Source organism: Bombyx mori, chromosome 24 (genome assembly GCF_030269925.1).
Source record: "Bombyx mori chromosome 24, ASM3026992v2".
Classification (NCBI taxonomy): domain Eukaryota; kingdom Metazoa; phylum Arthropoda; class Insecta; order Lepidoptera; family Bombycidae; genus Bombyx; species Bombyx mori.
In genome coordinates, this window is record NC_085130.1 from 16598679 (window position 1) to 16625771 (window position 27093).

A 27093-nucleotide genomic window follows, 5' to 3' on the forward strand; every position below is an offset into this window, starting at 1 on the left:
CATAATAGTGTACAAACTTAAAATTTCAATTACTAATTATAGTCGAATTTCGACTACTGGGTGACCACTAGTATAAATTAACACGTAAAGCAAAAGCTTTTTACCCCTTTTTAGGAAAAATGCGCAGACGGAGGAATATGAAATTTCCCACACTTATAGATATAACAGATGACTATAATAATATTTTTGTGCAAAGATGGTTAAAAAAGATTAAAAGTTATTCACTTTTTTTACTTGTTGGCTGACTTGTTATTGACTCTATATGTTTAGTTAATTGTGCGCTAATTGTTGTATGTACTATAATGACATCACTAATAAAATAATCAAATAATTGCGTTCGAAAGAAATATGTATCATCTAAACACAGAAAACTGTAAACCATTTTTGATTATTCACTAGATTGACTCATTAAAATGTTAAAACATGTTGAATTCTTTTTCGGCATTTTCGAACATTTAACCCGAAATTAAAACTAAAGTGACATTAGAATACAATAGAACGCGTCGCGTTCCCGCCAAAATATCGATTTCAATTAATGAGGGTTACCAATTTAAAAAAAAACCAAAATATTTGCTAAGAATTTTATTTTATTACAATTTCGATTTGAATTCTTCTAAAATGAACTTGGCTATGTCGTCAGCCATGCACGAAGGATTGTCGATATGCACATCGTGACCACCTTCCACGATTTTATACTTGTAATCGATGTTGGGCCAACATGCTGGGTCCATAACGAATGGAACTTCCGTGTAGGCGCCATAATCAATCATTCCTTGAGCCAACACACAGAAGGTCGGTGTGGTTGTTGGCGTGTATATCTTTTGAAGGAGCTCTCCGGAGAATGGTAATACAGTAACTTCTTTCATGCGTTGGTCGTACGTGAATCTGAAAACAACGGGGTAGGGAATGGTATGTGCAGGTACCTCAATACTGTGGCTGGTCGTGTAGTCTCTGACTATACAACATTACTAGTGGTAGTCTCGTAAGCGCGCCCGGGCAGGTACCACCACCCTGCCCATTACTACCGCGAAGCAGTAAGCCTTAAGACGTTACACAATTGAGACTTAGACCTCATGTCTCAAAAGGTCGACGACATTCACGCGAGTGATGACTGAGGTCTTCACTAATCAACACCATGTGTCCGTGACTTCATACACGTACTTGAATAAAATAAAATAATCTAGGATATTTAATCACGCAAAATATAACTTGTAAGGGTTTTATTACAGTAAATGAATTGCTTGAGATGAGCCCATCATCTCGTTTTTAACATCGCGCCCCCAACATCGGAGTAAAGTTCATCCATACTACCTGGAAACACTGCGTTCATCCACAGTTCGTTTCCAGAAGTATTTTTTGCAACAAACCATCCACCACCATCATCCGTCCACCATCTTTCTGGAAACGAGCCTTGTGGAGAGTTCTTAACGCTAGGCAGCGGTTTGACTCTGCAACTAGCATTACTGACGTCCATGGGCGATGGTAACCACTCACCATCAGATGGGCCGTAAACTCGTCTGCCTTCAAGGTCTCTAATAAAAAAGAAACAATCGAATCATAACTTGCTGTTCAGAGCTTCGTCACTATTTCGGTTTGATATCTTTATATGACACTTCTACCTTCAATTCTCATAATAAATGTGACCGGCTCACCTGTAAAGACCGTTCTCAGCAGGCACAAGGACCCTCTCGAGTACATGAGCGGACGCCTCTTTACTGAGACCTCTCGCCTTCATCATCAGCTCTTGAGCCTGACGGGAAACGCAATTGTTGAAATTGATTAAATCTAAATTTAAAGCAATGAAATAGAGTTATGCGGCAGTAGCCATCATATAACACAAGATATCCCGGTTATAGACTCGACGAGTAAATTAACCCACAGACACAGCCCACTGAGTTTCTCGCCGGATCTTCTCAGTGGGTCGCGTTTCCGATCCGGTGGTAGATTCTGCGAAGCACGGCTCTTGCTAGGGTTCGTGTTAGCAACATCGTCAGGTTAGAGCCCCGTGAGCTCACCTACTAAAGTTAGGGTTACGCTGACATAGCCGCTAGGGCTATCAGCTTAGGTAGGAAAAAAAAAAATAATTATGTATTAACAGTCCGCTGGTCGCAAACTAGGATTCCACATGCTATAATGGACCAAAGATTAATATAGAGATAATATATAAATATTTATATTTACATTTAAATATACACCTGTATAGATGATGCTTATCATGATGGGCGCTTGCCCAGACAAAGACCAAACAAACCTGTTCATAGCACGAATGTATGGAATCGAACCCATGGCTCTGCAATCAGGGGCAGTAACTACTGCACTACCGAGCCTGAATTATGTTCTGCTTATTTGCAAAATCCTACAAAAACTTCATCAAGCTCATTAAAATCAGTCATAAGAAGGGTTTCGTTGGGTTTTTTTTACTGCTTAGATGGGTAGACGAGCTCACAGCCCACTTGGTGTTAAGTGGTCACTGGAGCCCATAGACATTTACAACGTAAATGCGCCACCCACATTGAGATATAAGTGCTAGGGTCTTAGTATAGTTACAACGGCTGCCCTATCCTTCAAACCGAAACGCATTACTGCTTCACGGCAGAAATAGGCGGGGTGGTGGTACTTACCCGTGCGGACTCACAAGAGGTCCTACCACCAGTAAACCAGTGGTATCGACTAATTGTTGAAAGAGCCATATTATTACCTCGAACAACGCAAAATACGTAGTGTAGAATATATGGCGTACGTAATCGAAGTATCAAGGTATTTCTAGAAAGATCGTCTCCAGTTAATAAATGTGTATAGTGAGTTATTGTTATACATAATTCCTAGTGATTTCCGTTAAAAAACCCTACCTTGCAACTTGCAACCCACAAGTATTCAAACAATATGTATTGTCCAAACTAAAGTAATCTAGACAAGATTTAAAAGCAATATTAGTTTTTTTTTTGGCGGTTCAGGCCGATTTCAGTACCTACTTAATTGTATTTTTTTTAATTTTTTTTCCTACCTTTTTGATCGACCTCAGTATAGGGAAAAAGGTTTTTAATTCGACTGTATATTTCTTCTGTGTGAAGCGATTTTGACTTTTTTTTTTTTATTTGAAAGCGTTATATAACTACGTGTCAAGTTCATGGGGAGCCCGTTTTTCTCAAGATCCGACCGGTAGTTTTTTAATTATCCATAATAATGCACGTTTAATTAACTTAATCTATCTATCTCTAATCTTGATGTTTCACTTCTTTAATTCTGTCGATTTCGATTTGTGTATTAATTATTAATGCAAATTTTTAAACATCTATTTCAGTTATATGTTTATTGTCAGTCTTATGAGTCCAACGGTGGAAACTTGTTTGGTTTTTGTTTATATATTTTTATCTATGTGAATATGTGTGTGTGTGTGTGGATGTGTGGTGTATTTTCTTTATTTTTTTGTCTCCGTCACGGTTTGTGCATTAGCCAGTCTCAAGTAATTAGATTTTTATAATTCGCCGTTTTAATTATTTACAGTTTATGAATAATAAAAAAAAGTAAGAAACTGTTGGCCATTATTAATATTAGTGTAAGGAAAAATTAAATTAGCAGCGTGGGACGGTATAAATAAATTAGATTGAGATAGTAATTTCATTATTAAAGTAATTAACTCTGTAAATGATATATGAAGTAAAATGAAATGAAGTTCATTAATATTATGAAACATAGCATGAAATGAAATATAATCTCAGTAAAATGGTGGTCATTTACTGAGACTTCCTCAGTGGACTTTTTGGAGGATCCCTAGAAGTATGTAAAATAAATAATATTAAAAAAAAACAAAAAAAAAACACTTTTATAGAAAATGCAAACTAAAAAATAGAAAATAAATTTTAATGAATTTGAATTAATAATAGTGTAAGAAAAAAGGATTTTATTGTAAAAAAGCGTGGGGTGCATGGTATCAGTATAGTTATAAATATTTTATGAACAGGTAGATATGAGTAGAAGGGTTATTTTGATAATATCCTGAAAAGCACCTCACGCTTTTTTTAAAACAAAATCATTTTTTCTTACAGTGTTTTTAATTAAAATATATTAAAATTTATTTTCTATTTTTTAGTTGGATTTTCTATAAACGGTATGTTTTTAGTTTTTTTTAACTATTATTTATTTTTCATTTTTTAGTTGAATTTCAATTTTTTCAATATACATACATATACATATTCAATTTTTTTATCCATTTTTTTTTTAATATTGAATTGTCATCGGTCCTTAATAAGTATGCCAAATTTCGAGTTAATCCAACGTTTTGAAGGGGGTCAAAATCATGTTCAAAGATTCCGTTACATACTAACATACATACGTCTGAAGCTATTTCTAGCTGCCTATTTCTACCGTGAAGCAGTAATACGTTTCGGTTTGAAGGATGGGGCAGCCGTTGTAACTATACATGAGACCTTAGAACTTATATCTCAAGGTGGGTGGCGCATTTACGTTCTAGATGTCTATGGGCTCCAGTAACCACTTAACACCAGGCGGGCTGTGAGCTCGTCCACCCATTTAAGCAATAAAATAAATAAAAAAAGCTAATAAAAGCGTATTAAATAACAAAAAGGTTTCCCCAATAAAGTTCCCACCTTTTCGTAGCTGTAACTGGGAGCCGTTTCCGGTCCGCCGTTGAACTTCGCGTACTTCTTCTCTTCGTAGAAGCCGTAGTAGTCGTGAAACCACTTCCTCATGCCCTGCCTCGTGGTGGGCCAAGTGTGATGGGCCGGCACCGGGTCCACCTCCACCATCCGCGTAACGTACCCCGGGTGGGCTATGTTGAAGAATTTACCTAGAAATTAATAAGAATGTTAGTGAATAGGTATGCATTAAATCTTGGCTTGATATTGAATGCCCTGCGTTGTGTATAAATGCAGGTCGAACCCGTCGCTTGCGACGAAGGGCTCGACGAGTAAATTAACCCTCGGACACAGCCCACTGAGTTTCTCGCCGGATCTTCTCAGTGGGTCGCGTTTCCGATCCGGTGGTAGATTTTTTTTTTTTTATTGCTTATCCATTTGGGACGAGCTCACAGCCGACCCGGTGTTAAGTGGTTACTGGAGCCCATATACATCTAGAACGTAAATGCGCCACCCACCTTGAGATATAAGTTCTAAGGTCTCAAGTATTGTTACAACAGCTGCCCCACCCTTCAAACCGAAACGCATTACTGCTTCACGGCAGAAATAGGGTAGTGGTACCCACCCGCGCGGACTCACAAGAGGTCCTACCATCAATATTTGCGAAGCACTGTTCTTGCTAGGTTTGAGCCCCGTGAGCTCACCTACTAGTTAAGGTTACGCTGAAATAGCCTCTCAAGGCTATCAGCTTAGGTAGAAAAGAAAAAAAAGAGAGTTTGATCGTACCACCTTGTCGGACTGCGCCCGCACGGTCTCTTTCCCTCGATCTTCGACGAATAGTCCCAATTTTTAATACACTTTTATTAGCTTCAGACGTATGTATGTTAGTATGTAACGGAATCTTTGAACATGATTTTGACCCTTTTCAAAACGTCAGGTTAACTCGAAATTTGGCATACTTATTAAGGACCGATGACAATTCAATATATAAAAAATAAATTGAAGAAAGGTTGCGCGTTTACGTTGTAGATGTCTATAGGCTCCAGTAACCACTTAACACCAGGTGGGCTGTGAGCTCGTCCACTCATGTAAGCAATGAAAAAAAAAAAAAAATTTTTCCTTACCAATAGGTACTCCGAGAGAATGGCCGATATAAATGAATTTGTCCCATTTAAAATGCTCCCTCACTTTTATTACGGCCGGTACGAGATCTATCACGGTATATCTGACGCCCGGGGGCAGGTGATCTGATCTGCCATTCCCGGGTAAGTCTATGGCCACGTAGTAGAACGAATCCGGCAGGAGGGAGACTAGGGGTCTGAACCCTGAACTAGCGTCCAGCTTCCCATGGCAGAGCAATACTGGCGGGTTCGAAGGGTTACCCCATGTCAATCCTGGGGAATACAAAAAATATAGTTTCAGTAGGAATCTGTAATTTTCTACAGTGTGTAGCTTTCTCTGTGAAACAGTGTGCTTAGTGCGAGTTTTTTAACGTTCTCGATAGCGTAAAAGTTAACTCAAATTTGTATGGCGTTGGAACGTTTGTCTATGTTTGCCGCTAGAGGCGCTGCAGGGCGGAGAAAACGAAGGTAGGCTTTAGGTAGGTTAGGTTTTAGGATTAGGGTAGGTTTCTTGGTAATTTTATAATATACTAGCGGCCCGCTCCGACTCCGCTCGGGACTTTAACAAAAATTTCAACGATACCTATTTGACGTTGTTTTATTTTTTAAAATAAAAGAACACTTATTGGGATATAACTATAATAGTTAGACATATGCTGTCGTGACACTTTTTGTAAATGTGGTCTACAAAGTCATAGTACATCATTTTATTCTATCATCAATAGTTTTCGCCGGGCACGCGATATAAAGAATATTTTAGGTAATCTTTTTACACCTTGGGTTACATTACGGGAGTTTTAGTAAGGATCTCTAATTTTTTTCAAAAGATTATAGCCTATGTCACTCGGGAATAGCGTAGCTTTTAAACAGTGAAAGAATTTTTCAAATCGGTTCAGTAATTTCGGAGCCTATTCAATACAAACAATCAAACAAATATTACCTCTTTATAATATTAGTATAGAAGTATAGACTAAATACTATCAAAACATTATAACTGTTTATAAAATTGCGTGATCGACTTATTGTGGTAACGTGGTAGTAAATAACAAACCACAAGTCTAAACGAAGGTCAGATATCCAAGTGACTGTATGAGCACGAATTTTTTTTACCCACCTCTGATGTTACCCCACGGGGCTTTAACACAAATCTCTTTTTCATTTAAACGTGCCATTGCGCGTTTTCGAATTCTGGAACAGAATTAAAATTTGTATTATCTATGAATTTTAGCGGGAAAAAAAAGTAGAACTGTCATGATGACGGATGTCAGATGCGTTAATTGCGAACGTTAAAAATTGACTCAAAAAGTAAAAATGCAAAGACAATAAGGGATATGATGGGTAATTACTGGTGGTAGGACCTCTTGTGAGTCCGCGCGGGTAGGTACCACCACCCTGCCTATTTCTGCCGTAAAGCAGTAATGCGTTTTGGGTTTGAAGGGTGGGGTAGCCGTTGTAACTTTGAGACCTTAGAACTTATATCTCAAGGTGGGTGGCGCATTTACGTCGTAGGTGTCTATGGGCTTCAGTAACCACTTAACACCAGGTGGGCTGTGAGGTCGTCCACCCATATAAGAAATAAAAATAAAAATTTTGTTTTTGGGACGTGCAGTTCCCGACTTATAACTGGACCAAGTGAGGAACTTTATCTAGCTATCCTCTTATGACAACGACATCAATCCCGAGGAAAATTCAAATCAGGCCTCCTCGTAAAACTTAACCCTATATCATTTGTAATAAGGGGAAGAATAATTAAATTTTAAGACCGTGTGGGAGGTCGTCAATGTCGTGGACCAAACAAATTAAAACTACCCCTAAATGAGTGCTGTGGGATGGCCTCAAACGTGCCCCTTACAATATGACGATCACGACTTGACGATGTAACCACTCAGTCAAGAGTGACACGATTGAGAAGAAGAATGAAATATAGGCCGGAATAAAAAGTCAGTATGGCAAATCCGGTTCTGTCATAATTCTACAATTTTTGCGTTTCAACTGTTTGAAATACTGCTTGGGGACTTTTTGGCGGGAACGCGAGGAGTGAAGTTGTGTGATTTGTTTTATTTTGTCTATTTAGTGTTTCGTCAGGTTTAAATGTGTAATAACGGTGGTTTATTAACTGTTTAGTATCTGTGAAAGTGCATAAATGTGAGAAAATGAAACAAAGCCGCTGAGCGTAACTTCTCAGGATCCTCCAAAAAGTCCACTGAAAAAATCTCAGTAAATGACCACCATTTTACTGAGATTATATTTCATCCCATATCATCTCATCTCATTTCATTTCACGCCATATTATCATTTTTCATAAAGGCATAAGGCAGGGCGGTGGTACCTACCCGTGCGGACTCACAAGAGGTCCTACCACCAGTAATTACGCAAAATATAATTTTGCGGGTTTGGTTTTTACTATACGATATTATTCTTTCACCGTGGAAGTCAATCGTGAACATTTTTTAAGTACGTATTTCATTAGAAAATTGGTACCCGTCTGCGGGATTCGAATACCGGTGCATCGCTAGATACGGGCCGTTTTCCAATTACAGCACAAGAGCGCATTATGCGGCATAATGCTCACCTAAGCTTCAGCATAATTCGGCATTGTGCGTCACTGAGTCGCATTATGCTCTGTAATTGGAAAACTACCATTAAGTAATGGTTAATTACAGAGAATAATGCGACTCAGTGACGCACATTGCCAAATTATGCTGAAGCTTAGTTGAGCATTATGCCGCATAATGAGCTCTTGTGCTGTAATTGGAAAACGGCCACGAATGCACCGGACGTCTTAACCTTTGGGCCACGTGCGAAGCACTGCTCTTGCTAGGGTTCGTGTTAGCAACGTAGTCAGGTTTGAGCCCCGTGAGCTCACCTACTAGTTAAGGTTGCGCTGAAATAGCCTCTCCAGGCTATCAGCATAGATAGAAAAAAAAAAAGAAGGTATATAAAACAAAAATCTTCTCAAGATTGCTCTTTTTCAGTACCGTACGCGAATTAAAGAATTGATGTAAGCCGTACGGTTGTGGATACCTCTTCTGCTATCGTCCTTCTGCGGCAGTAATGCTTTCCAGTTTGAAAGGCAACGCAGGTGTTATGTTAAATATTAAGTGTATGGACTTTTGGACGAATGGATATATGAATATCTACTACGTGTAACATCTATGGATGTTAAACACAAGTATTCCGGTAGAGCTAGATTACACAATATCGACTTCATAGGAATGTTAAAGATATTGAATAATCCGAAATCGATACAATTTAAAATCGAAGTAATTGTCTCTCGACATAATAATATATCAATTTATAAGCTTAAAAAAACAGAAGATCGAATTAATTTTCAAGATGTTGATAAATTCACTATTGATTCTTAATGTCGAAAACGGTCAATCTGAACGATTTAAGATTTAAATTTTGAATTAAAGCTCCAAAGTAAATTAATGAGAATTTTTAAAATCCTATTTGCTAATAACATGCTGAAATCTATTTGGAGTCGTCACGAAACGCGTTCTTTTGTCATGGTAACGTCTTATAAATCGATGAATATCGGCTGCACGCACGAGAATGTGTCACGTTCCAACTGAGCCTGAGCGTGAAAGCAAGAGCGCGGAACAAGCAATAGAAAGTCGCGATCGGCCCAAGCATTGGCTTGTGACACATTTATCTCTGTTCTCGCATGACGTCAGAGCTAGAAGTTCGAATAGTTCTGCTACTGATGATATTAAGTAAATTACGGAAGACGAATTTACAGACAATCAATTATTTTTAGTTAAATTTATGAAATAGATGAAACCGCGTATTTGTCATTCACACTAGTCAACAAACAGGCGATAACGAGTAATCCTGATTACAATGAAATCGATTTCATTTCAACCTTATCGAAAAACTTTCAGCACTACCCTCATCACTAGGTTCAGTTGCCTCACGTCACTTGCGATGTAAACTCTTTACATACTTTTTATACATTTTTTTTTATTTTTTTCGTTACATACAGACAGAAATTAACATAATTACAACTTCGATAAATTTTTAAAACGTGACTACAGTAAATTAAAATATAAAATTATCTGTGATACGAATTTAACCTAATTTAATTGTCAAAAATACCTAATACACATAGAAGTTTGTAAAGTTTTTAAAAAATTATTTTCGAAATGAGTTTATTAGAAAAAGAATGGTACATACAGGTTCCTTGGGGCCGGATGTGCGGTGAGTGAATCTTTTAATACTTTAAACGCTCCATACAAATACATTCGAGTTAAATCGTATTTAATGAACTTTGTCCTTACATTTATCTAACAGTTTTGATAATGTATGTTTATGATAATGAATTATCTTTTTTTTTATGATGCGCTATATCGGCACAGGTAAACTTATCTCATCTGCCACTTTCAGAGTCAAACATTTGATAAGAATAATATCAAAATTACTTATCTAAACGTTATTTAACAATGCAAAATATATTCGAAAGGAAACCTTGAAATTTTCGTATTAATTACTTCAATCTAAAATAAATAAATATTGTTTTGTGTGCAATGTATTCTAATTTTAATATAGTCTAAATATTAATAAATAATATTTAATTTTATTGAAATATGTTCCCTTACATTATTAACTAAATTTGTCTGGAAGTGAAACCGAATTTAAACAGAACAATATTCAAAATGTTATTAATAATTAATTTAAAATTATAAACCCAAGATTATACTTTAAAAACAGTTTTGATTATGTTTATATTTTACGAACCTCACCATAATCATCTCCATTCACAGAATGACTGGAAGAAATAACTTTCATAGATAAGTCCGCCCATTGTACTATTGTTATAAGTTATAACATTTATTTTGTCTAAACATTTTCATTACTTTCCTAAATGCTATATAAATAAGGTGTTCTGTACTATATTGTAATGCCATTTTAATTAATTTAACAATTAACCTACTATTTTTAATTAACCCTCTATGTATAGGCACTAAGGCCATCCATTGACTGCTACCAACTGTATAAATACAGAACTCCCATAGTATACAAGACATGCACGTGTAGAATAATTATTGTATCATTGCGTAAAAGTGATTGAATTGGGTCATGGACAATAAATGGTTGAGTATTCATTTCCGAAGCAGCTAACTTTTAGCCGATAGGTCCGTTTAGAAGGTGCTCGGGCAGCTATTAGCGAATCCCAGCCCTTCTGGATTAGCCAGAGCTTACCCATCTGCCCTTTTAAACTAAAACTGCCTTTGAGCAACCTATAATTCTCTGACGCCTGAATGTTGGTACCCACTGATATGAATTTACAATATACCCTAAAGCCAGTAATTAAGAAAAATAAATAATAAAAAATAAAACTACATATTCCAAATAAAAGTTGCTATCAAAGACAAATATTTATTTCAAAAAGAAAAAAATATTGTATGATTCAAGTTACTGTAAGAACTGTATTAGTGGATTAATGTGACACAATGAACAAGTCTCACCTATCTTAATAGCGGAAATCAGATAATTTTCCACGAGAAAAAAGGCCTATCTAAGTCGTGTCTAACAATAAATTGATTCCTGATAACATTTTCTTTCCAGTGGTGGCTTGGGGCGATTGCTGCAATCCCCCGGTTCTGCTCTGCCATGGCCTAGCAGACTCCGCGACCAGCTTCCGCCCTCTAATCAAATTGATGCCCGAGAAATTTTATTTTATAGGTAAAACATTCATAGGTAATCACTAAACGATCACAAGATATAGTGAATGTCTTCTATTGCATATTCGATTTTGTATTTTTATTTACATGAACGAATAAATAAAAAAAACGAAAAATATGCTTTTAAACATTCATTGAATTCACCGTCCTCGCCGAACCCGTCGCTTGCGATAAAGGGCTCGATGAGTAAATTACCTGATAGACACAGCCCACTGAATTTCTCGCCGGATCTTCTCAGTGGGTCGCGTTTCCGATCCGTTGGTAGATTCTGCGAAGCACTGCTCTTGCTAGGACTAGTGTTAGCAACGTCTTCAGGTTACAGCCCCGTGAGCTCACCTACTCGCTCAGTGAATCTAGTATGACCCTCGAGGTCACTAGAATAGGTAGGGAAAAAATGCCACTCGCTTGGTGGAAGATCTTTGCTTCGTCGTTATTCCATTATAATTTCCGTTCAAATATATATATTTTTTTTTAATTGCCATTGTAGGCAGACGAGCATACGGCCCACCTGATGGTAAATGGCCATCGTCGCTCATAGACGTCAGCAATACAGGGGCAAAGCCAAGCCGCTGCCTACCGTTAAGTACCCTCCGCAAGCCTCGTTTGAAGAAGGACATGTCAAAGCGCTCGGAAAACACCGTGGAGGGGAGTTCATTCCAAAGCCGGATGGTACGTGGCAGAAAAGATCTTTGGAAACGCACTGTCGATGAACCCAGTGGTTCCAGATAATATGGATGAACTCTGCTCCGATGGCGGGAGGTGCGATGATAAAAAGGAGATGAGGGGATCATCTCGAATAATTCCTCAGAACATTCCCCATGGACCATACGGTATAAAACACAGAGAGAACCGAAGTCCCTCCGTAGACCCAGAGGTTCCAAGCGATCCGCGAGAGCGGGACTATCGATCATCCGAACAGCCCGTTTCTGTATGGAGTCAAATGGAAACTGCAACTTTCATTGCCGTAGAGAGTTTCTGTATCGCCAAACCTAAACAGTTAGTTTACTTTTAAATTTAGCCTCAGATGACGTCACGTCGGTTTTAGTGAAATGGCGGAGTTTTAATTTTTTTTTTGTTTTTTTTTTTAACTCATTACAGGCATAGACCTCCCGGGCTGCGGCAAGTCGGACCGGTTCCCGCCGGGCCTGATGATCAACATATACGATCTGGTGTACGCTGTGAACGCGGTCGCGAAGCATTTTCGTTGGGACGCTTTTAATCTGGTCGGCCATTCGCTCGGCGCCATCATCGGTAAGTTTGACTTTAATGTACCAGTGTGCTTAGTGCGAGTTTCCTAACGTTCTCGAGAGCGTAAAAGTGAATCCAATTTTGTATGCGCTTAGAACAGCGCCCCTAGCGGCAAACGCACGCAAACGATCCCATTCCATACAAATATGAGCTAACTTTTACGCTGTCGAGAACGTTAAAAAACTCGCACTAAGTACACTGGTAGCTTCGGAACCCTCCCAAAACCGAAGGGTCGGTGATGGAGAAGTGGTCGGCTACGACCAAAACTGATCGAACTTCTAGGATCGAACAACGAAGCGACTTGTTCACGAATGACTTTCACTACGAACGAATGATTGAATGTAATTCAATTTAATGACTGTCATTTGCATTATCTGTGGTAGTTGGGATTTTTTCTTTCAGGGATTTTATGACCTGGTTACTAAGACCTTTAAGTCATGTTGTATTTTAATTTAAATATTCTTATTTTTATGAAAAATGATAATATGGAGTGAAATTAAATGAAGATGATTAATTTGAGACATTATTCAACTGGGATGAAATTAAATGATATGGAATGAAATGTAATCTCAGTAAAATGGTGGTCATTTACTGAGATTTTTTAGTGGACGTTTTGGAGGATCCCGAGAAGTTACGTTCAGCGACTTTGTTTCATTTTCCCACATTTGTGCACTTTCACAGATATTAAACAGTTAATAAACCACCGTTATTACACATTTAAACCTGAAGAAACACTAAATGGACAAAATAAAACAAATCGCACAACTTCACTCCTCGCGTTCCCGCCAAAAAGTCTGAATGATTGAATGTGATTAAATTTAATGATTGTGATTTGCATTATCTGTGGTAATTGAGAGAACGGTTCGCGCGCACATCTAAACGCTATAGTCTTATCTATGTCGGCCTTTTTTTTCGACTACCCACCCTAGTAACTTCAAGGGCTATGTTAGTTTCACCGGACGTGAGATTCGAAAAAGCCAACATCACGTGGCGTTCCCAGGCGGTCACCCATCCAAGTACTGACCGCGTCCGACGTTGCTTAACTTCGGTGATCGGACGGAGCCAGTGTTTTCGAAGTTCTATTGACATTGAATTTGGCATGTCTGTTGATGCAGTAGACGTGTGTTTCAGTTTGAGCGATCCTTCGATCAACAATAGTAACTAGATAAAGGGATACGTACAAAATTAAAGCAAAAGCTGTCCGCGTGAATATACACATTCGTTTACTAACAAACGGAGAAAAAAGTTTTGAAACACTTTTACGTTCAAACTAATTACAACTATGGCACCTACTAATAAAGTCACAAATCTCCAAAACATTATCTAATACTTACGATCATTCGTCACATAAAATTAGCAAAGCAATAAATTACTCCTGTCATTTACCAATAAAAAGACATATGTTAAAGAACGTATAATGTTAAATCAATCTTAAATTGCAAGAAATAAAGTAACTTTTCCCTTAATTGCTCTGAGAACTAACAACGTTTTTTTTTATTTTTTTTTGCTTCTTGAAATGCCGATTTCTGCTTACTACAGGAGGTAAGGGAGTCGCGTTGAACACTAAAATAATTTATTAATGAATTAAAGTAAAAGTTTAGTTGTTTAATTTTTATGTTTTGGAAATGTATGTTTGTTAGTATCTATACTTACTTATTATTTTATTAGGGTTACGTTTTTGTGTAATATATATTTTTATAGGATGTTTTTAAGTTTTCGCGACCAGTGCACATAATAAAACAACGTTTAAACGGTTTCAAGCGCGGTATTTTTATTACAATGTTGCGGCCACGTTTCAGTAGCCGTGAGCACGGAAGGCAAAGATGTCCAGTGTCAAGCTAAGAAGCTGGCTTATAAAAGTCATCTCTTGTTTCTCTGGCGACAATCGAGATCCATTCTGCACACGTGATTGCTAGGAAAGCTAAAATAAAAATGGAAAGCTAAGTATCTAATGAGAGTCCAACAAACAGACACAAAAGCAGCATTAACCACTTTTAACCAACTAATTTCGAAGTACTGATAACAAATTTTAAAAAATTATTACGAGACAAATCAACTCCATGCATTTACTGTTCTGTTAAGCAAAAGTTTGTCCATGTGTTGGCCGAGCCTTGGCCAACATTTGTAGCGGTGGTTAAAAATCGGTAATTTTGTTCAAAATTTAATATTATTTATAAGTTTAAAGCTTAAAATATAGTTTATACTTCATGTACTTACCGAAAGTAATATACTCCGGCCGTTAAATTGCTTTTTCGGGCATTATTTTTGCAACTTTTGAATACACATTGCGGTATTGTGAGACGGGTTGACATTGGCTGTGTTTGAAGTGAACTAAACAAAATAACAGCTCACATTTCAAGTGAGCTGTTATTTGACGAGACGGATTTTCTGCACCGACCCGAAATCTAGTTACTATTGTTGATCGAAGGAGCGATCGAACCAATGTCATATAATGAAATCGGAACTTAAACGCGCTGACGTTGTCCACGGGCTCCGGTAACCACTTAACGTCAGATGGGCCGTAGGCTCAATCGCCCAACTTGACAATAAATGAATGTGTTTTATTGGATTTGTATTATTTGAGAGATGTATATGTCTATTGGTATAACAAGTATTTAGGCTTAATTTAGGAAGCGAATATCAATTTCCATTGACTAAAGGCAATAAAAAACAGTGGCTCTCAAATTTTTTTTTGATCGCGTCCCCTCTTTCAATATTTAACAACACGCAAAGATACCCCATGTAATATTTTACAGGGACTATTATTGTATGATGATAATTTTGAATGTAAAATCTGGCGGCACACGAAAGGCTTGAGAATCGGCCGCCTGATATTTCTTTGCTTTTCCGGTAAAGGGAACCTTGCCCATGCAGCCCGTGCAATTCTGAGATGACATTCTATTTTTTTTTTCATTAACGTCCAGGTAAATTATATAATCTCGTCTACCCCGGAAAGCTGACGAAACTCATCGAAATAGACCCAATTAATTTCTACGCTGTTCCGCCGGAGAAATTTCCTAAATGGTAAGCCTTTTAGATTAGAATTCGAGATTTAAAATACTTATCTTGCAGTATGAGGGTTTTTTATTTTTTTTATTGCTTAGATGGGTGGACGAGCTCACAGCCCACGTGGTGTTAAGTGGTTACCGGAGTCCATGGACATCTACAACGTAAATGCCGCCACCCACCTTGAGATATAAGTTCTAAGATCTCAAGTATAGTGACAACGGCTGCCCCACCCTTCAAACCGAAACGCATTACTGCTTCACGGTAGAAATAGGCAGGGTGGTGGTACCTACCCGCGCGGACTCACAAGAAGTCCTACCACCAGTAAATATTGTTTGTCTTTAATATCATTTGTCTATAGTGTAGTGTTGGCGAAATCTTTGATTATAAAAGTATAGTAATGGTCTTTGACAATAGAACCATAATGATGTTCAAACTCTTCAATTCTCTCTCAACAATTCTTCTTTCCTTCTGCGGGCCTACTGGAAGAGGTTTCAACATGAAATAAGTAATGCCCTTGTACTCTGTATCCTTATTGTCGTGTTTCTTCTAGCAGCTGTGTGTACAAAATATATTAAATAAATAAATAAATATTTTTTATTTTTTATTGCTTAGATGCGTGGACGAGCTCACAGCCCACCTGGTGTTAAGTGGTTACTAGAGCCCATAGACATCTACAACGTAAATGCGCCACCCACTTTGAGATATAAGTTCTAAGATCTCAAGTATAGCCACAACGGCTGCCCCACCCTTCAAACCGAAACGCATTACTGCTTCACGGCAGAAATAGGCAGGGTGGTGTTACCTACCCGCGCGGACTCACAAGAGGTCCTACCACCAGTAAACTAAGAAAAAGTAAAATAAACTTATAATTTCAATTAATTATAGTCGAATTTCGGCTACTGGGGGACCACTGGTTCTAATAAATGCTTCAATAACAATTTATAGATAGATAGTTAAGTATCTTTCGTTTTTTAGGTACAAGAAACATTTCATAGATTATTATGAGCAATATGATAAATTGAACGCTCCCAGAAGCAAAGGAAAGGTGACGACAGTTAAGGAGGTGAGTTAGAATGTATTTATTTCTCTGCCACGAAAAGTAATTACAGCGTGTTTAGTGCGTGTTTTCAGAGTTGAAACAGCGCCCCTAGCGGCAAACGTACGCAAACGTTCCTCCTCCTTGCGTCGTATTCCTCATTGCTGAGGGTCGTGACCACCCTTTTGTATCGCCTTCGCACGCACGATTTTTCTCCATCCATTCTTGTCTCTGGCGGTGTGGAGGGCGTTGTGAAACGTGGAATCAAGAGCGGTGCGGATCTGGTCGGACCAACGTATTGGGTTGCGCCCCCGAGGTCTTTTCCCATCTACCTTACCAGTCACGATGAGCCTCTCGAGATTGCTACCATCCTTCCGTGCGATGTGTGCAAACGTTCCAACTCCATACAAATTTGAGTTAACTTTTACGCTATCGAGAACGTTAAAAAGCTCGCACTAAGCACACAGTTTTGAGAAAGCTACACACTAGAAAATTGTAGATTCCCACTGTATCATCATATATTTTGTACTCCCCAGGATTGACATGGGATAGCCCCTCAAATCTACCTTTTTTTTTATTGCTTAGATAGGTGGACGAGCTCACAGCCCACCTGGTGTTAAGTGGTTACTGGAGCCCATAGACATCCACAACGTAAATGCGCCACCCACCTAGAGATATAAGTTCTAAGGTCTCACGTATAGTTACAACGGCTGCCCCACCCTTCAAACCGAAACGCATTACTGCTTCACGGCAGAAATAGGCAGGGTGGTGATACCTACCCGCGCGGACTCACAAGAGGTCCTTTGATATTTTTATTTGTTGTTCGTCATCTCTTAAGCTTAATGCGTTAGCATTGCCGATGACCGTGGTCCGCGATCACCTCTCGTAGAAACTTTGTATACAATCTTCAATACAGCGTCTATCAAATCATATAATATAAAAAACAAATATGGTCTTCTGTGATTTTCTAAAGCATGATGAAACAGCCGTCACATGTACGTACTGTAGGCAGCGCGTATTTTAATGATTGCACCATAACCACCATCCTTTTGATGGCTTCAACCCTTGCATACTCAACCTGCAGCCCTAAATAATGGAGGCTAAGGTTGAGAGCAATTATGACTTAGATCTCATGTTGCAAATCGAATTCCGGCATTCACGTTATAATGTCTACAATCCGTCTCTGCCTAATGTTTAATAGGCAATAGCGGTTCTAAGGAAAGAACGAGGCTTCTCCGAAGAATTGGCAATGGAAGCCTTGAAGCGATCAGCTGAACCCGCCGGCGATGGACTCCTTAGGTAAGACCACTGAAAACCACCAGATCCGATCACCAGAAATGAGCAGCATTGTCCCACTGGGCACGTTTATACCACTACCCCACCGTTTTTCGGGGGTGTAGTAACGCCATTAAGGAATTAGAAGAACGATCGTCATCGTTCTCCAAGTATTGTTGTATTAATGGCATGTAAATGCACGGTGTTTCCCGCGCGCTATGACATGTCCTTCTTCAAACGAGGCTTGTGGAGAGTATTAAGCGGTAGGCAGCGGCTTGGCTCTGCTCCTGGCATTGCTGAAGTCCATGGGCGTCGGTAACCACTTACCATCAGGTGGGCCGTACGCTCGTCTACCTACAAAGGCAATAAAAAAACAAAAGATGTAAGTCCGCACGGATAGGCAAAATCATCCTGCCTATTTCTGCCGCGAAATTACCATACGTTCCGTTATAGAGGGTGGGATACCAGGTTTTTAGTTCGATTGAGACTAACCTCATGTCTAAGGGTCGGTGGTGGTATTCATGTTGTGACGGAACCACTTAACACCTGTGGGGCTGTTGGGTCTTACATCCGCTTAACCAATAATAAAAAGACGCTTTCAAAATGAATGTTTGTTTGTTCGCTCCGAATTCGTTCGTACGAAACCTGAGTATCATCTTCAATGAGTTGAGCACGTATTCATTATTATAATTAATAAAGTTGGTACCCATCTGCGGGATTCGAATGGCTGGCACAGTCGCATCCCTCCATACGAACGCACCGGCCATCCTTTACCATCGACAATCCGCCAAGACAAACGACTCGGGCTGAGCGTTCCAACAAATCCCATTCGCAGATACACAGACGACATGCGTCTCAAATACGTGACTACGCCCGCATTCTCGGCGGAGCACATGAAGACCTTATTCGGCTCCACCGATACACAGACGTTGATAATAAAAGCGGAGAACTCATACAAGAACGGCCTATATCGGAACACCGGCTTCCTCTTGGACGAGAAGACGTATCCTTCGAGGAACGTCAGGGTCCGGAGCGTTCCGGGCGATCACAACGTCCACGTGACCTGGCCTAGGAACGTAGCCTTCTACATGGCCCTGTATCTGTTGTACGGAGCCGAAGGATTAAGCAACAAAGCAAAATTGTGATGTTGAGCTCGCATTGTGTTTTGTTGATATAATGGTACCCAGTCGTAGTGGAGATTTCGGTTTTAATTCGATGAGTCAATCTTTGGGAATATACAAGGGGTATAAGCTTGGCTCTTCGCATTCGCATGTACCGATTTTCGATTGTGCAATTATAGAGTTTGGAGGGTATTTAATAATAATAATTATTATTATTAGGTTAGGGGTATAATACAGAAGGCAATTATCCTCGATACTGCGCGTATTGCGAGAAGGTTTTTTCACTCTGGAGTCCTAACCACTGGTGGCTTGTGTCGTAGACACCGCCATCAGCGGCAATCTATTTTTATATAGTGTTTTCTAAAAGTTGTATTATTAATAATATCTTTTTAAAAAAACGTGTATAATTCATAAGATTTTAAATAAGTATAGACTATGATAATATAATAATTGAAATTGTTAGGGCAGTCAAATCCGTCTACCCTCTTTTTTGTCAATTTTCTGTATAGGAAGGAAGTAAGGAGCGCCATTTCAAAGTATTAAAAGTGTCCCGTGAAGGGAGTAAATCAAGGTGGCGCCATAGTACAATAATTATATGAAATACCATAGTAGCAATAATGGATGGATTGCGTGAAACACTATATTATTGAGATTATGTTGATAAACAAGAATTCTTTGAACTATACGTTTTATTTTTATAAATTAATTCACACGCGTTTACACACCGCATACAAGATGGCAAGAAGGAAGGATGTACAAAAGTGGCGGCATCTGGCGTTACTCTATAAATAAGAGCAGAGCATACAGCCTAAAATTAATAAAATTTTATCCAATATATATGTGTAAGATGGGAGTGAGCGAAGCAATGGTATATAGAGGAGTATGGAAGGAGAAAACATGTTGCGCCGACTCCAGGTGACTGGGGAAGGGCAGGAGAATGATGACACATAGTAGCAATAGTGGAAAAAATTGAAAAAAAAGCGCCATAAACTTTAACAGTAGGCTCCTAAATTAAGAAGGAAAGAAACACTTTCTTTCTTTCTTGCTGTTTACAGGTAGATACTTTTTCAACTTGTCCCCTATACAAGATGGCGCTCCTTACTTCTACCCTACTTTCTAGAAATACAAGTCTTAGCGGTGGCGGTAGTTAAAAAAAAGTAGTTTCTTTTAGTGGATTAGAAAGTGAATTATGTTATTAGGGAATTCGAATTAAAGATACGTTCGATGGATGAAAAATTCATTCCCCCGGTAACCGTACTCGTCGAACTCGACAAAGAGGTCGACGTGCAACCTAACCCATACATCAGCCCGCTGAGTTTCTCGCCGGATCTTCTCAGCGGGTCGCGATTCCGATTCGGTAGTAGATTCATTCGCGAAGCAGCTGCTCTTGAGTTGTTAGGTCTCCTTTGGAGGCGCTCGGGCAGCTGTTAGCAAATCCCACCCTCCTGGCTGAGCCTTTGCTTGCCCCCCTGTCCTGGTGAAACTGGAAAGGCCTCAGAGCCGAGTTACTGGTGGTAGGACCTCTTGAGAGTCCGCGCGGGTAGGTACCACCGCCCTGCCTATTTCTGCCGTGAAGCAGTAATGCGTTTCGGTTTGAAGGGTGGGGCAGCCGTTGTAACTATACTGAGATCTTAGAACTTATATCTCACGGTGGGTGGCGCATTTACGTTGTAGATGTCCATGGGCTTCAGTAACCACATAACACCAGGTGGGCTGTGAGCTCGTCCACCCATCTAAGCAATAAAAAAAAAAGATTCATTCGACGAATTATGTATGCGCTCGACACTTGTCCGTTCTTATATATGAACGAGGGAAAGGGAATTAGTCGTCCTCCTGGCTGAGCCCTTGCTCGCCAACCTACCCTGGTAATACTGGAAAGACCTCCGGGCCGCCAGTAATCTCTCAAACATAAAAAAGAAAATATTCGTGGCGAGTGTCAAGTTGAAATATAGATTATTATTATATCGCGCCTTTAGTATTGAAGGGGCTTATTAATACGAAAATTTTTATTTTTTTGGTAAACCCCAAAAACGTTATAGAAGAATTATAATTTTTCAGATTCGTTTTTAATGCTTTAAGCCTTAAAGCGCATACCTTAAAGTTCAAGGTTGATTTAAAGACGACGGAAAGTGTAAATCGGGCGGTAATTACGAACTACTTTTAATACCCAGATTCATTTTCGCCACACGATCATCTCACCGATATTAGATTGTGTTCAATGTGAGAATAATAATTGTGTAACAGATTCTCCAGAGAAATCCCACCCGATATTAATATAAAACAAATTCCTTTGCCTATTTATTTTACCTATATTTTATATATAGAGTAATTTGATTTTATTTAAGATCGGGAAGAAGCGCTCGGCAAGTAAATTAACACACAGATACAGCCCAGAGTTTCTTGCCGAACCTTCTCAGTGGGTCGCGTTTCCGATCCGGTGGTAGGTTATGCGAAGCACTGCTCTTGCTAGGGCCAGTGTTAGCAACGTCGTCAGGTTAGAGCCCCGTGAGCTCACCTACTCGCCAGGTGAATCTAGTATAACCCCTCGAGGTAACTAGAATAGGTGGGAAAAATTTAAAAAAAAATGCAAAAAAAAAATTGGCTCCAGTAACCACTTAACACCAGGTGGGCTGGGAGCAGGTCCACCCGTCTAAGCAATAAAAAAAAAAAGTTCTACACTTGATATTTAATAAAAGGAATTGTTTGGAATAGTAAGTCTTAATTACTGTCACTATGGAAGGCAATGACAATAATGATCAGAATGGCGTTAGGGACGCTGACGTCAACATTATAAAAACACAATGGAATTAGTCTCTACGTCATATGGTCGTTGTCAAACCAAAATCTGCTATGTGCACTTTTTGAGATTTTTCCTTTTTGACCTTTTCGTATAGTTCACAGCCCTATATCTACCGTATAAAAAAATCTGTTGAGTGTCTATCTATAGCTTTAATATTGAAGTTATACTTCTTTAGGCGCGTTATGAAAAATTGATGAGAGTGAAATTTTACGATGCGCGCGCACCGTGACACAAAATTAACAGAAATGAAGTTGCCCACTAAATCGCTCATTACAATACGACCGACGTAACTTGGCGAGTCTGAATATAGCCGCAGCTGAACTTTCGTGCATGTACACTCGTAAAAAAAGTGTTATTAGCATTCATTTTTTAGTAATATAAATTATTATTATTATTTAATATAATTCATACTAAATATTATTAAATTATTAACGTTAAATATTAATTACGTAATATTAAAAAAAAATAAAAAAAAAATAAAGAATAACTTCTTACGCGCGTACATAAGTACACGGACCTTTTTTTGTTATTTATCTATAGCTTTTATTTGATACAGTTCTTACAAATTCACCTTCATATAAAATTTTATATGAAAATGTTTTTACTCGTTAATTCAAAATAGAACTTTTGCACATAGCAGAGATTTTGGTTTGACAGCGACGATATTAAGTTGAAATATGTAAACACGAGATTGGAGCAGTTCTCGGTAGTCAATCAATGACGGGGTATTAGTTTAAGAATAACAATAATTACCCATACACTATTTATTGTATACATACACATTTTATTGTTAAGTTTGAATCAACATGTCGAGAGGGGTGAGAGGCTAAGGGGGCTAAGGGAGAGGTTTAAACTACATTTTTGAAACTTCACAAGAGAGCCATTTACAATTTAAGCATTTAATAAAAACTAGTGGTCCCGCATTAGTCGAAATTCGACTTTAATTAATTGAAATTATCAGTTTGGAACACTATTATGGATCTGTTGTCAAAGACTATTAAACTTCTATAATCACAGATTTCACCAAGACTATAGACACTATAGACAAATAATATTGTACAGACATAGGTAATCATTAATAAAGCCATGCCGCGACCAACACGATCAAATCTTTCCCGACGAAGCCGTAATGCAGCTAGGATTCGAAACATTGCGAGTGAAAGGACTAAAGAAGAACAAGAAAATATAATAATAATAATAATAACTAAAATACAGGGCCAATAAAGAATCATTAAAATACTTGCTTTTTTAATTTACATTAATTGTCCAAATAAAAAAAATGATCTTGATAAAACAAAGTTCTGCTCATTTATTGCCTCTAAGGCGGAACAAAGTTCGCCGGGTCAGCTAGTTAAAGATAAACAATATTAACCTATTTTCAATTTGACCACAGACTAAGAAATAACAAAAGTTTGACAGTAAACAAAGAGTATACATATTGTGTGTGTGTGTCAAATTCATGGCAGTGTGTGTAATGTTTTCTTTATTGATTTAATGTAATATTAATACATAATTTCAATAAAATATTAGCATTGTGCACTTCTTCTCTATATTCTCTATAAGTGTGGAAAATTTCATACTCCTCCGTCCGCGCAATTTTCGTAAAAAGGGATACAAAGTTTTTGCTTCACGTATTAATATATAGATCTAATCTTCACTGGTGGTAGGACCTCTTGGGAGTCCGCCACCCCGCCTATTTCCGCCGTGAAGCAGTAATGCGTTTCGGTTCGAAGGGTGGGGTAGCCGTTGTAACTATACTGAGACCTTAGAACTTATATCTCAAGGTGGGTGGCGCATTTACGTTGTAGATGTCTATGGGCTCCAGTAACCACTTAACACCAGGTGGGCTGTGAGCTCGTCCACCCATCTAAGCAATAAAAAAAAAAAAAAAAAGATATCAGAACACAAAAAGAAAAACTCAGCCATTTGAATGGAGTAAACTTAATTGAAGTTCAATTAAAAATATCTTATATATAAACTGTTGATGCTAATACCAAATAAAACGAACCTTTAATTACAAAGAATGAATGTCTGGTATTAAGCGAAATGTCATTTAAACCAAGTAGCTTTTCACCCCTCAGCGCTCGGAATTAAATTTCATCTAAGAATATTTAAGTGAAATACAAGCTTATAACGTATAATAACAATACAGAATATAATTTAAAAAATAATATTATATGTATTTTAAATAATAATAAAAAGAACAAACAAACACACATACACGCGCCTTTAGAATTGAAGTGGGTTAACTAAAACATTTAAAAAAAAAATTGTTTCATATGATCTGAATGTCTTATAAACATGTATACTAACAGTTCATAAAGTTAATATTAATTTAAAAATAAATCTTATAAAATAAAAAGTGCACTTTAAAAGGCTTAAAGTATTGAAATTGAAAATGAAACTCAAAAATTACAATTCTTCAATTACATTTTTGGCGCTTTCCAAAAAAACAAAAAAGAAAGTAGCCATTTTAATTCTAAAGGTGTGATATTTGTATACCAACCAACCTATTAGCGTATTTCAAAAATTACTTATGTAACTAAGAGACCTTTACGAAGATAAAATTCGCTATCGACACAAAGAAGACTTGTGTGTAAGTTATTTTGTGTATTTTTTTCGTCACTGAACATATCACATTTAAAAAAATGTGTGCAATTCATACGTGGTTGAAGTGAAACCTTCAAAAATTAAAATACAATTATCGTAAATGTCTAAGTATATGTAAAATTTTGTCATTAGTAAATAATTGCAAATTATCTTTTATAGTATGAGGTAGCGCCCTCTGTGAATTGATATTTTAACTTCACGTATAATCCTAAATTAAAATTCACTACAAGAGGTTTCACATACACGTTAGTATTAAAAAAATCTCATAGATGGCGCTGTATTAAAAAAAAACAACACTGAGAACGTCTAATGTGTTCTATCTCATTCTCTCGGCGGCTGAATCCTATACATTTATGTGTTTGCGTCTCTATGGACTTATTTTTTCGTTTCATCGAGTTTGAAATCACAACGATTCTAAAGAAGTTTCACTTCAAAAAAAACAATTGCAAATATAACACGCCGTTGTAACGTTTTCATTACGTTAAAACTCATCATCAACGAGCAATGAACAATAAATTAATTATTATGTTAATTATTAATATTCGATTCTCGTCATTTGTGGGTAGTTGGTTAATTATTTGTCCCTTAAGTGTACGGTGATAATTTTGAATATAGCATTTATTTTCTGTTGACTTGTGTGTTTTATTTATCTATCTCCGGAAATACTGCATCCTCCTCAATGTCTAAACGTGACTGATGCGTCTATAGGTAACTTGAAGACCGAAAAATGAATAAATGCGTTTACTTCTTCAAATACTAGTAATAAAACAAAGAATGTGCACGTCAATGACCTTGATCTGTCAAAGTTCGATAAAAAACGTTTGGACAGTAACAAAAAAGCTTTTATCTTCTATTTTTTAGTGATTTTTTTGCCTAGTTAAACTATTAATATGTTTGTTCTAATGAACCTATATAATTTTCTTGATATGCTCAGTGCTGGTCGATTTGGATTATAAATTAATATATTAAAAAAATTACATGTGTGCAATTCACACGTGGTAGAAGTGAAACCTTCCAAAATTAAAATACAATTATCCTAAACGTCTTAAATATATGTAAAATTTTGTCATTAGTAAATAATTGTAAGGTAGCGCCCTCTGTGAATTGATATTGTAATTTCACGTATAATCCTAAATTAAAATTCACTACAAGAGCTTTCATACACACGTTAGTATTAAAAAATCTCACAGATGGCGCTGTATTAAATAGTATGTATATTTCTGTCTCATTCTTTGCTGGCTTCATCCTACACATTTTTGTATTTGTGTCTCTTACCTGTCGTTTTTTCCGTTGCATCCGGTTTGAAATCACAACGATTCTAAAGAAGTTTTCACTTCAAAATTCCTGCCTTTTTTTACTGACTACCCACCTATTTTTTTCGATTTGACAGCTATGACGTCACAATATGGCGCAGGTCCATGCACATTCTTATTTGAGTTCATGAGCGCAAAAGTGGCCTCTACTCCGATGGCGGGCGGTGCGATGGTAAAAACGAGATGGAATCATCTCAAATAATTGCTCAGCAGTGCCAACGGATCATTATTATATCAGTACACCACGATTTCCAACAAGATCTGACTGGTAGTGAGTGGACTCATAGACACGGGTCTGGTAGTATTTTTATGATTGAGGGGTGGTGGTAGGATTACTGGTGGCCCGGAGGCCTTTCCAGTTTCACCAGAACAGGCAGGCGAACAAAGGCTCAGCCAGGAGGGGTGGGATTCGCTAACAGCCGCCCGAGCGCCTCCGAAGGAGACCTAACAACTCAAGAGCAGCTGCTTCGCGAATGAATACAGGCGGATATAATCCGAAACACTCATGCGCTCTAGTTCGAAGCGTGGGGCAGGTTTGTAATGAGGGCGATTGAGGTCTAGACCACGTTTTGTTTATTTATTTTTTATTGCTTAGATGGATGAACGAGCTCACAGCCCACCTGTTGTTAAATGGTTACTGGAGCCCATAGACATCTCAATGGGCTGTCTGTGGGTTAATTCGCTCGTCGAGCCCTTCGTCGCAAGCGACGGGTTCGACGAGAACGGTGATCGGTGCTTGTGGTACCTAAAAGCACCGTTAATGGATCGGGTATAAGCTCTAAGGTCTCAGTATAGTTACAACGGCTGCCCCGCCCTTCAAACCGAAACGCATTAATGCTTCACGGCAGAAATAGGCAGGGTGGCGGTACCTACCTGCGCGGACTCACAAGAGGTCCTACCACCAGTAAAAAGTGTCTCAAATGTTCTTGTTGGTGTTGTTTTATTGCTTAGAGCAGTGATCGGCAAAACGCGGCTCTTCGACAAAGTGTTTCCGTATTTAATTGTTATATCGAGGGTTGAAAAGCTTTAGCGATATTTTTGCAACTTTACAGGGGAGCGATTCAAAGTTTGGGGGTTTACAACGAAAGGAAAGATCTTCCACCGAGCGGGTGATATTTGCTCGGTAGACCGACGGTCCGAACGTTGTTGTTCGGAACTTGTATATAATATGCAAGCTTATCTTGAAAATGTCGTAAGCGCGATTCAGGCGTTTGTCAAATATCTTGTGTTCTGTGATGGCTATCCGGCAAAAAAGCTTCAAATTGGAAAAAAAAATTATAA

At 38.1% G+C, this 27093-nt stretch overlaps 2 protein-coding genes and 1 long non-coding RNA gene across 4 annotated transcripts; 1 reads left to right on the top strand and 2 right to left on the bottom strand.

Annotated features, from left to right (window-relative positions):
* Window positions 1-567: 567 nt before the first annotated feature.
* LOC101746191 (serine hydrolase-like protein) lies at window positions 568-10112 on the bottom strand. The gene is made up of 6 exons (XM_004926432.4): window positions 9893-10112; window positions 6831-6904; window positions 5720-5989; window positions 4608-4807; window positions 1653-1750; window positions 568-885 (listed from the first exon to the last, which is right to left on the bottom strand). The coding sequence occupies exons 1-6, from the start codon at window positions 9958-9960 to the stop codon at window positions 591-593; spliced, it is 1005 nt and encodes a 334-aa protein (XP_004926489.1). The 5' UTR covers window positions 9961-10112; the 3' UTR covers window positions 568-590.
* On the top strand, window positions 9607-25131 carry LOC101746049 (serine hydrolase-like protein). 2 transcript variants are annotated; one of them, XR_009976544.1, is made up of 8 exons: window positions 9607-9916; window positions 11285-11401; window positions 12499-12651; window positions 15573-15672; window positions 16633-16720; window positions 17895-17992; window positions 18804-20797; window positions 21715-25131. XR_009976544.1 is itself a non-coding variant. In XM_004926431.5 (7 exons), the coding sequence occupies exons 1-7, from the start codon at window positions 9862-9864 to the stop codon at window positions 19111-19113; spliced, it is 921 nt and encodes a 306-aa protein (XP_004926488.1). In that variant the 5' UTR covers window positions 9607-9861; the 3' UTR covers window positions 19114-25131. The 2 variants fall into 2 exon arrangements, 1 of the variants encoding a protein (XP_004926488.1); XM_004926431.5 differs by having other exon boundaries at window positions 18804-25131.
* On the bottom strand, window positions 14394-15380 carry LOC134201336 (uncharacterized). The gene is made up of 2 exons (XR_009976565.1): window positions 14866-15380; window positions 14394-14569 (listed from the first exon to the last, which is right to left on the bottom strand). It is a non-coding gene; the product is annotated as an uncharacterized LOC134201336 (long non-coding RNA).
* Window positions 25132-27093: the final 1962 nt, after the last annotated feature.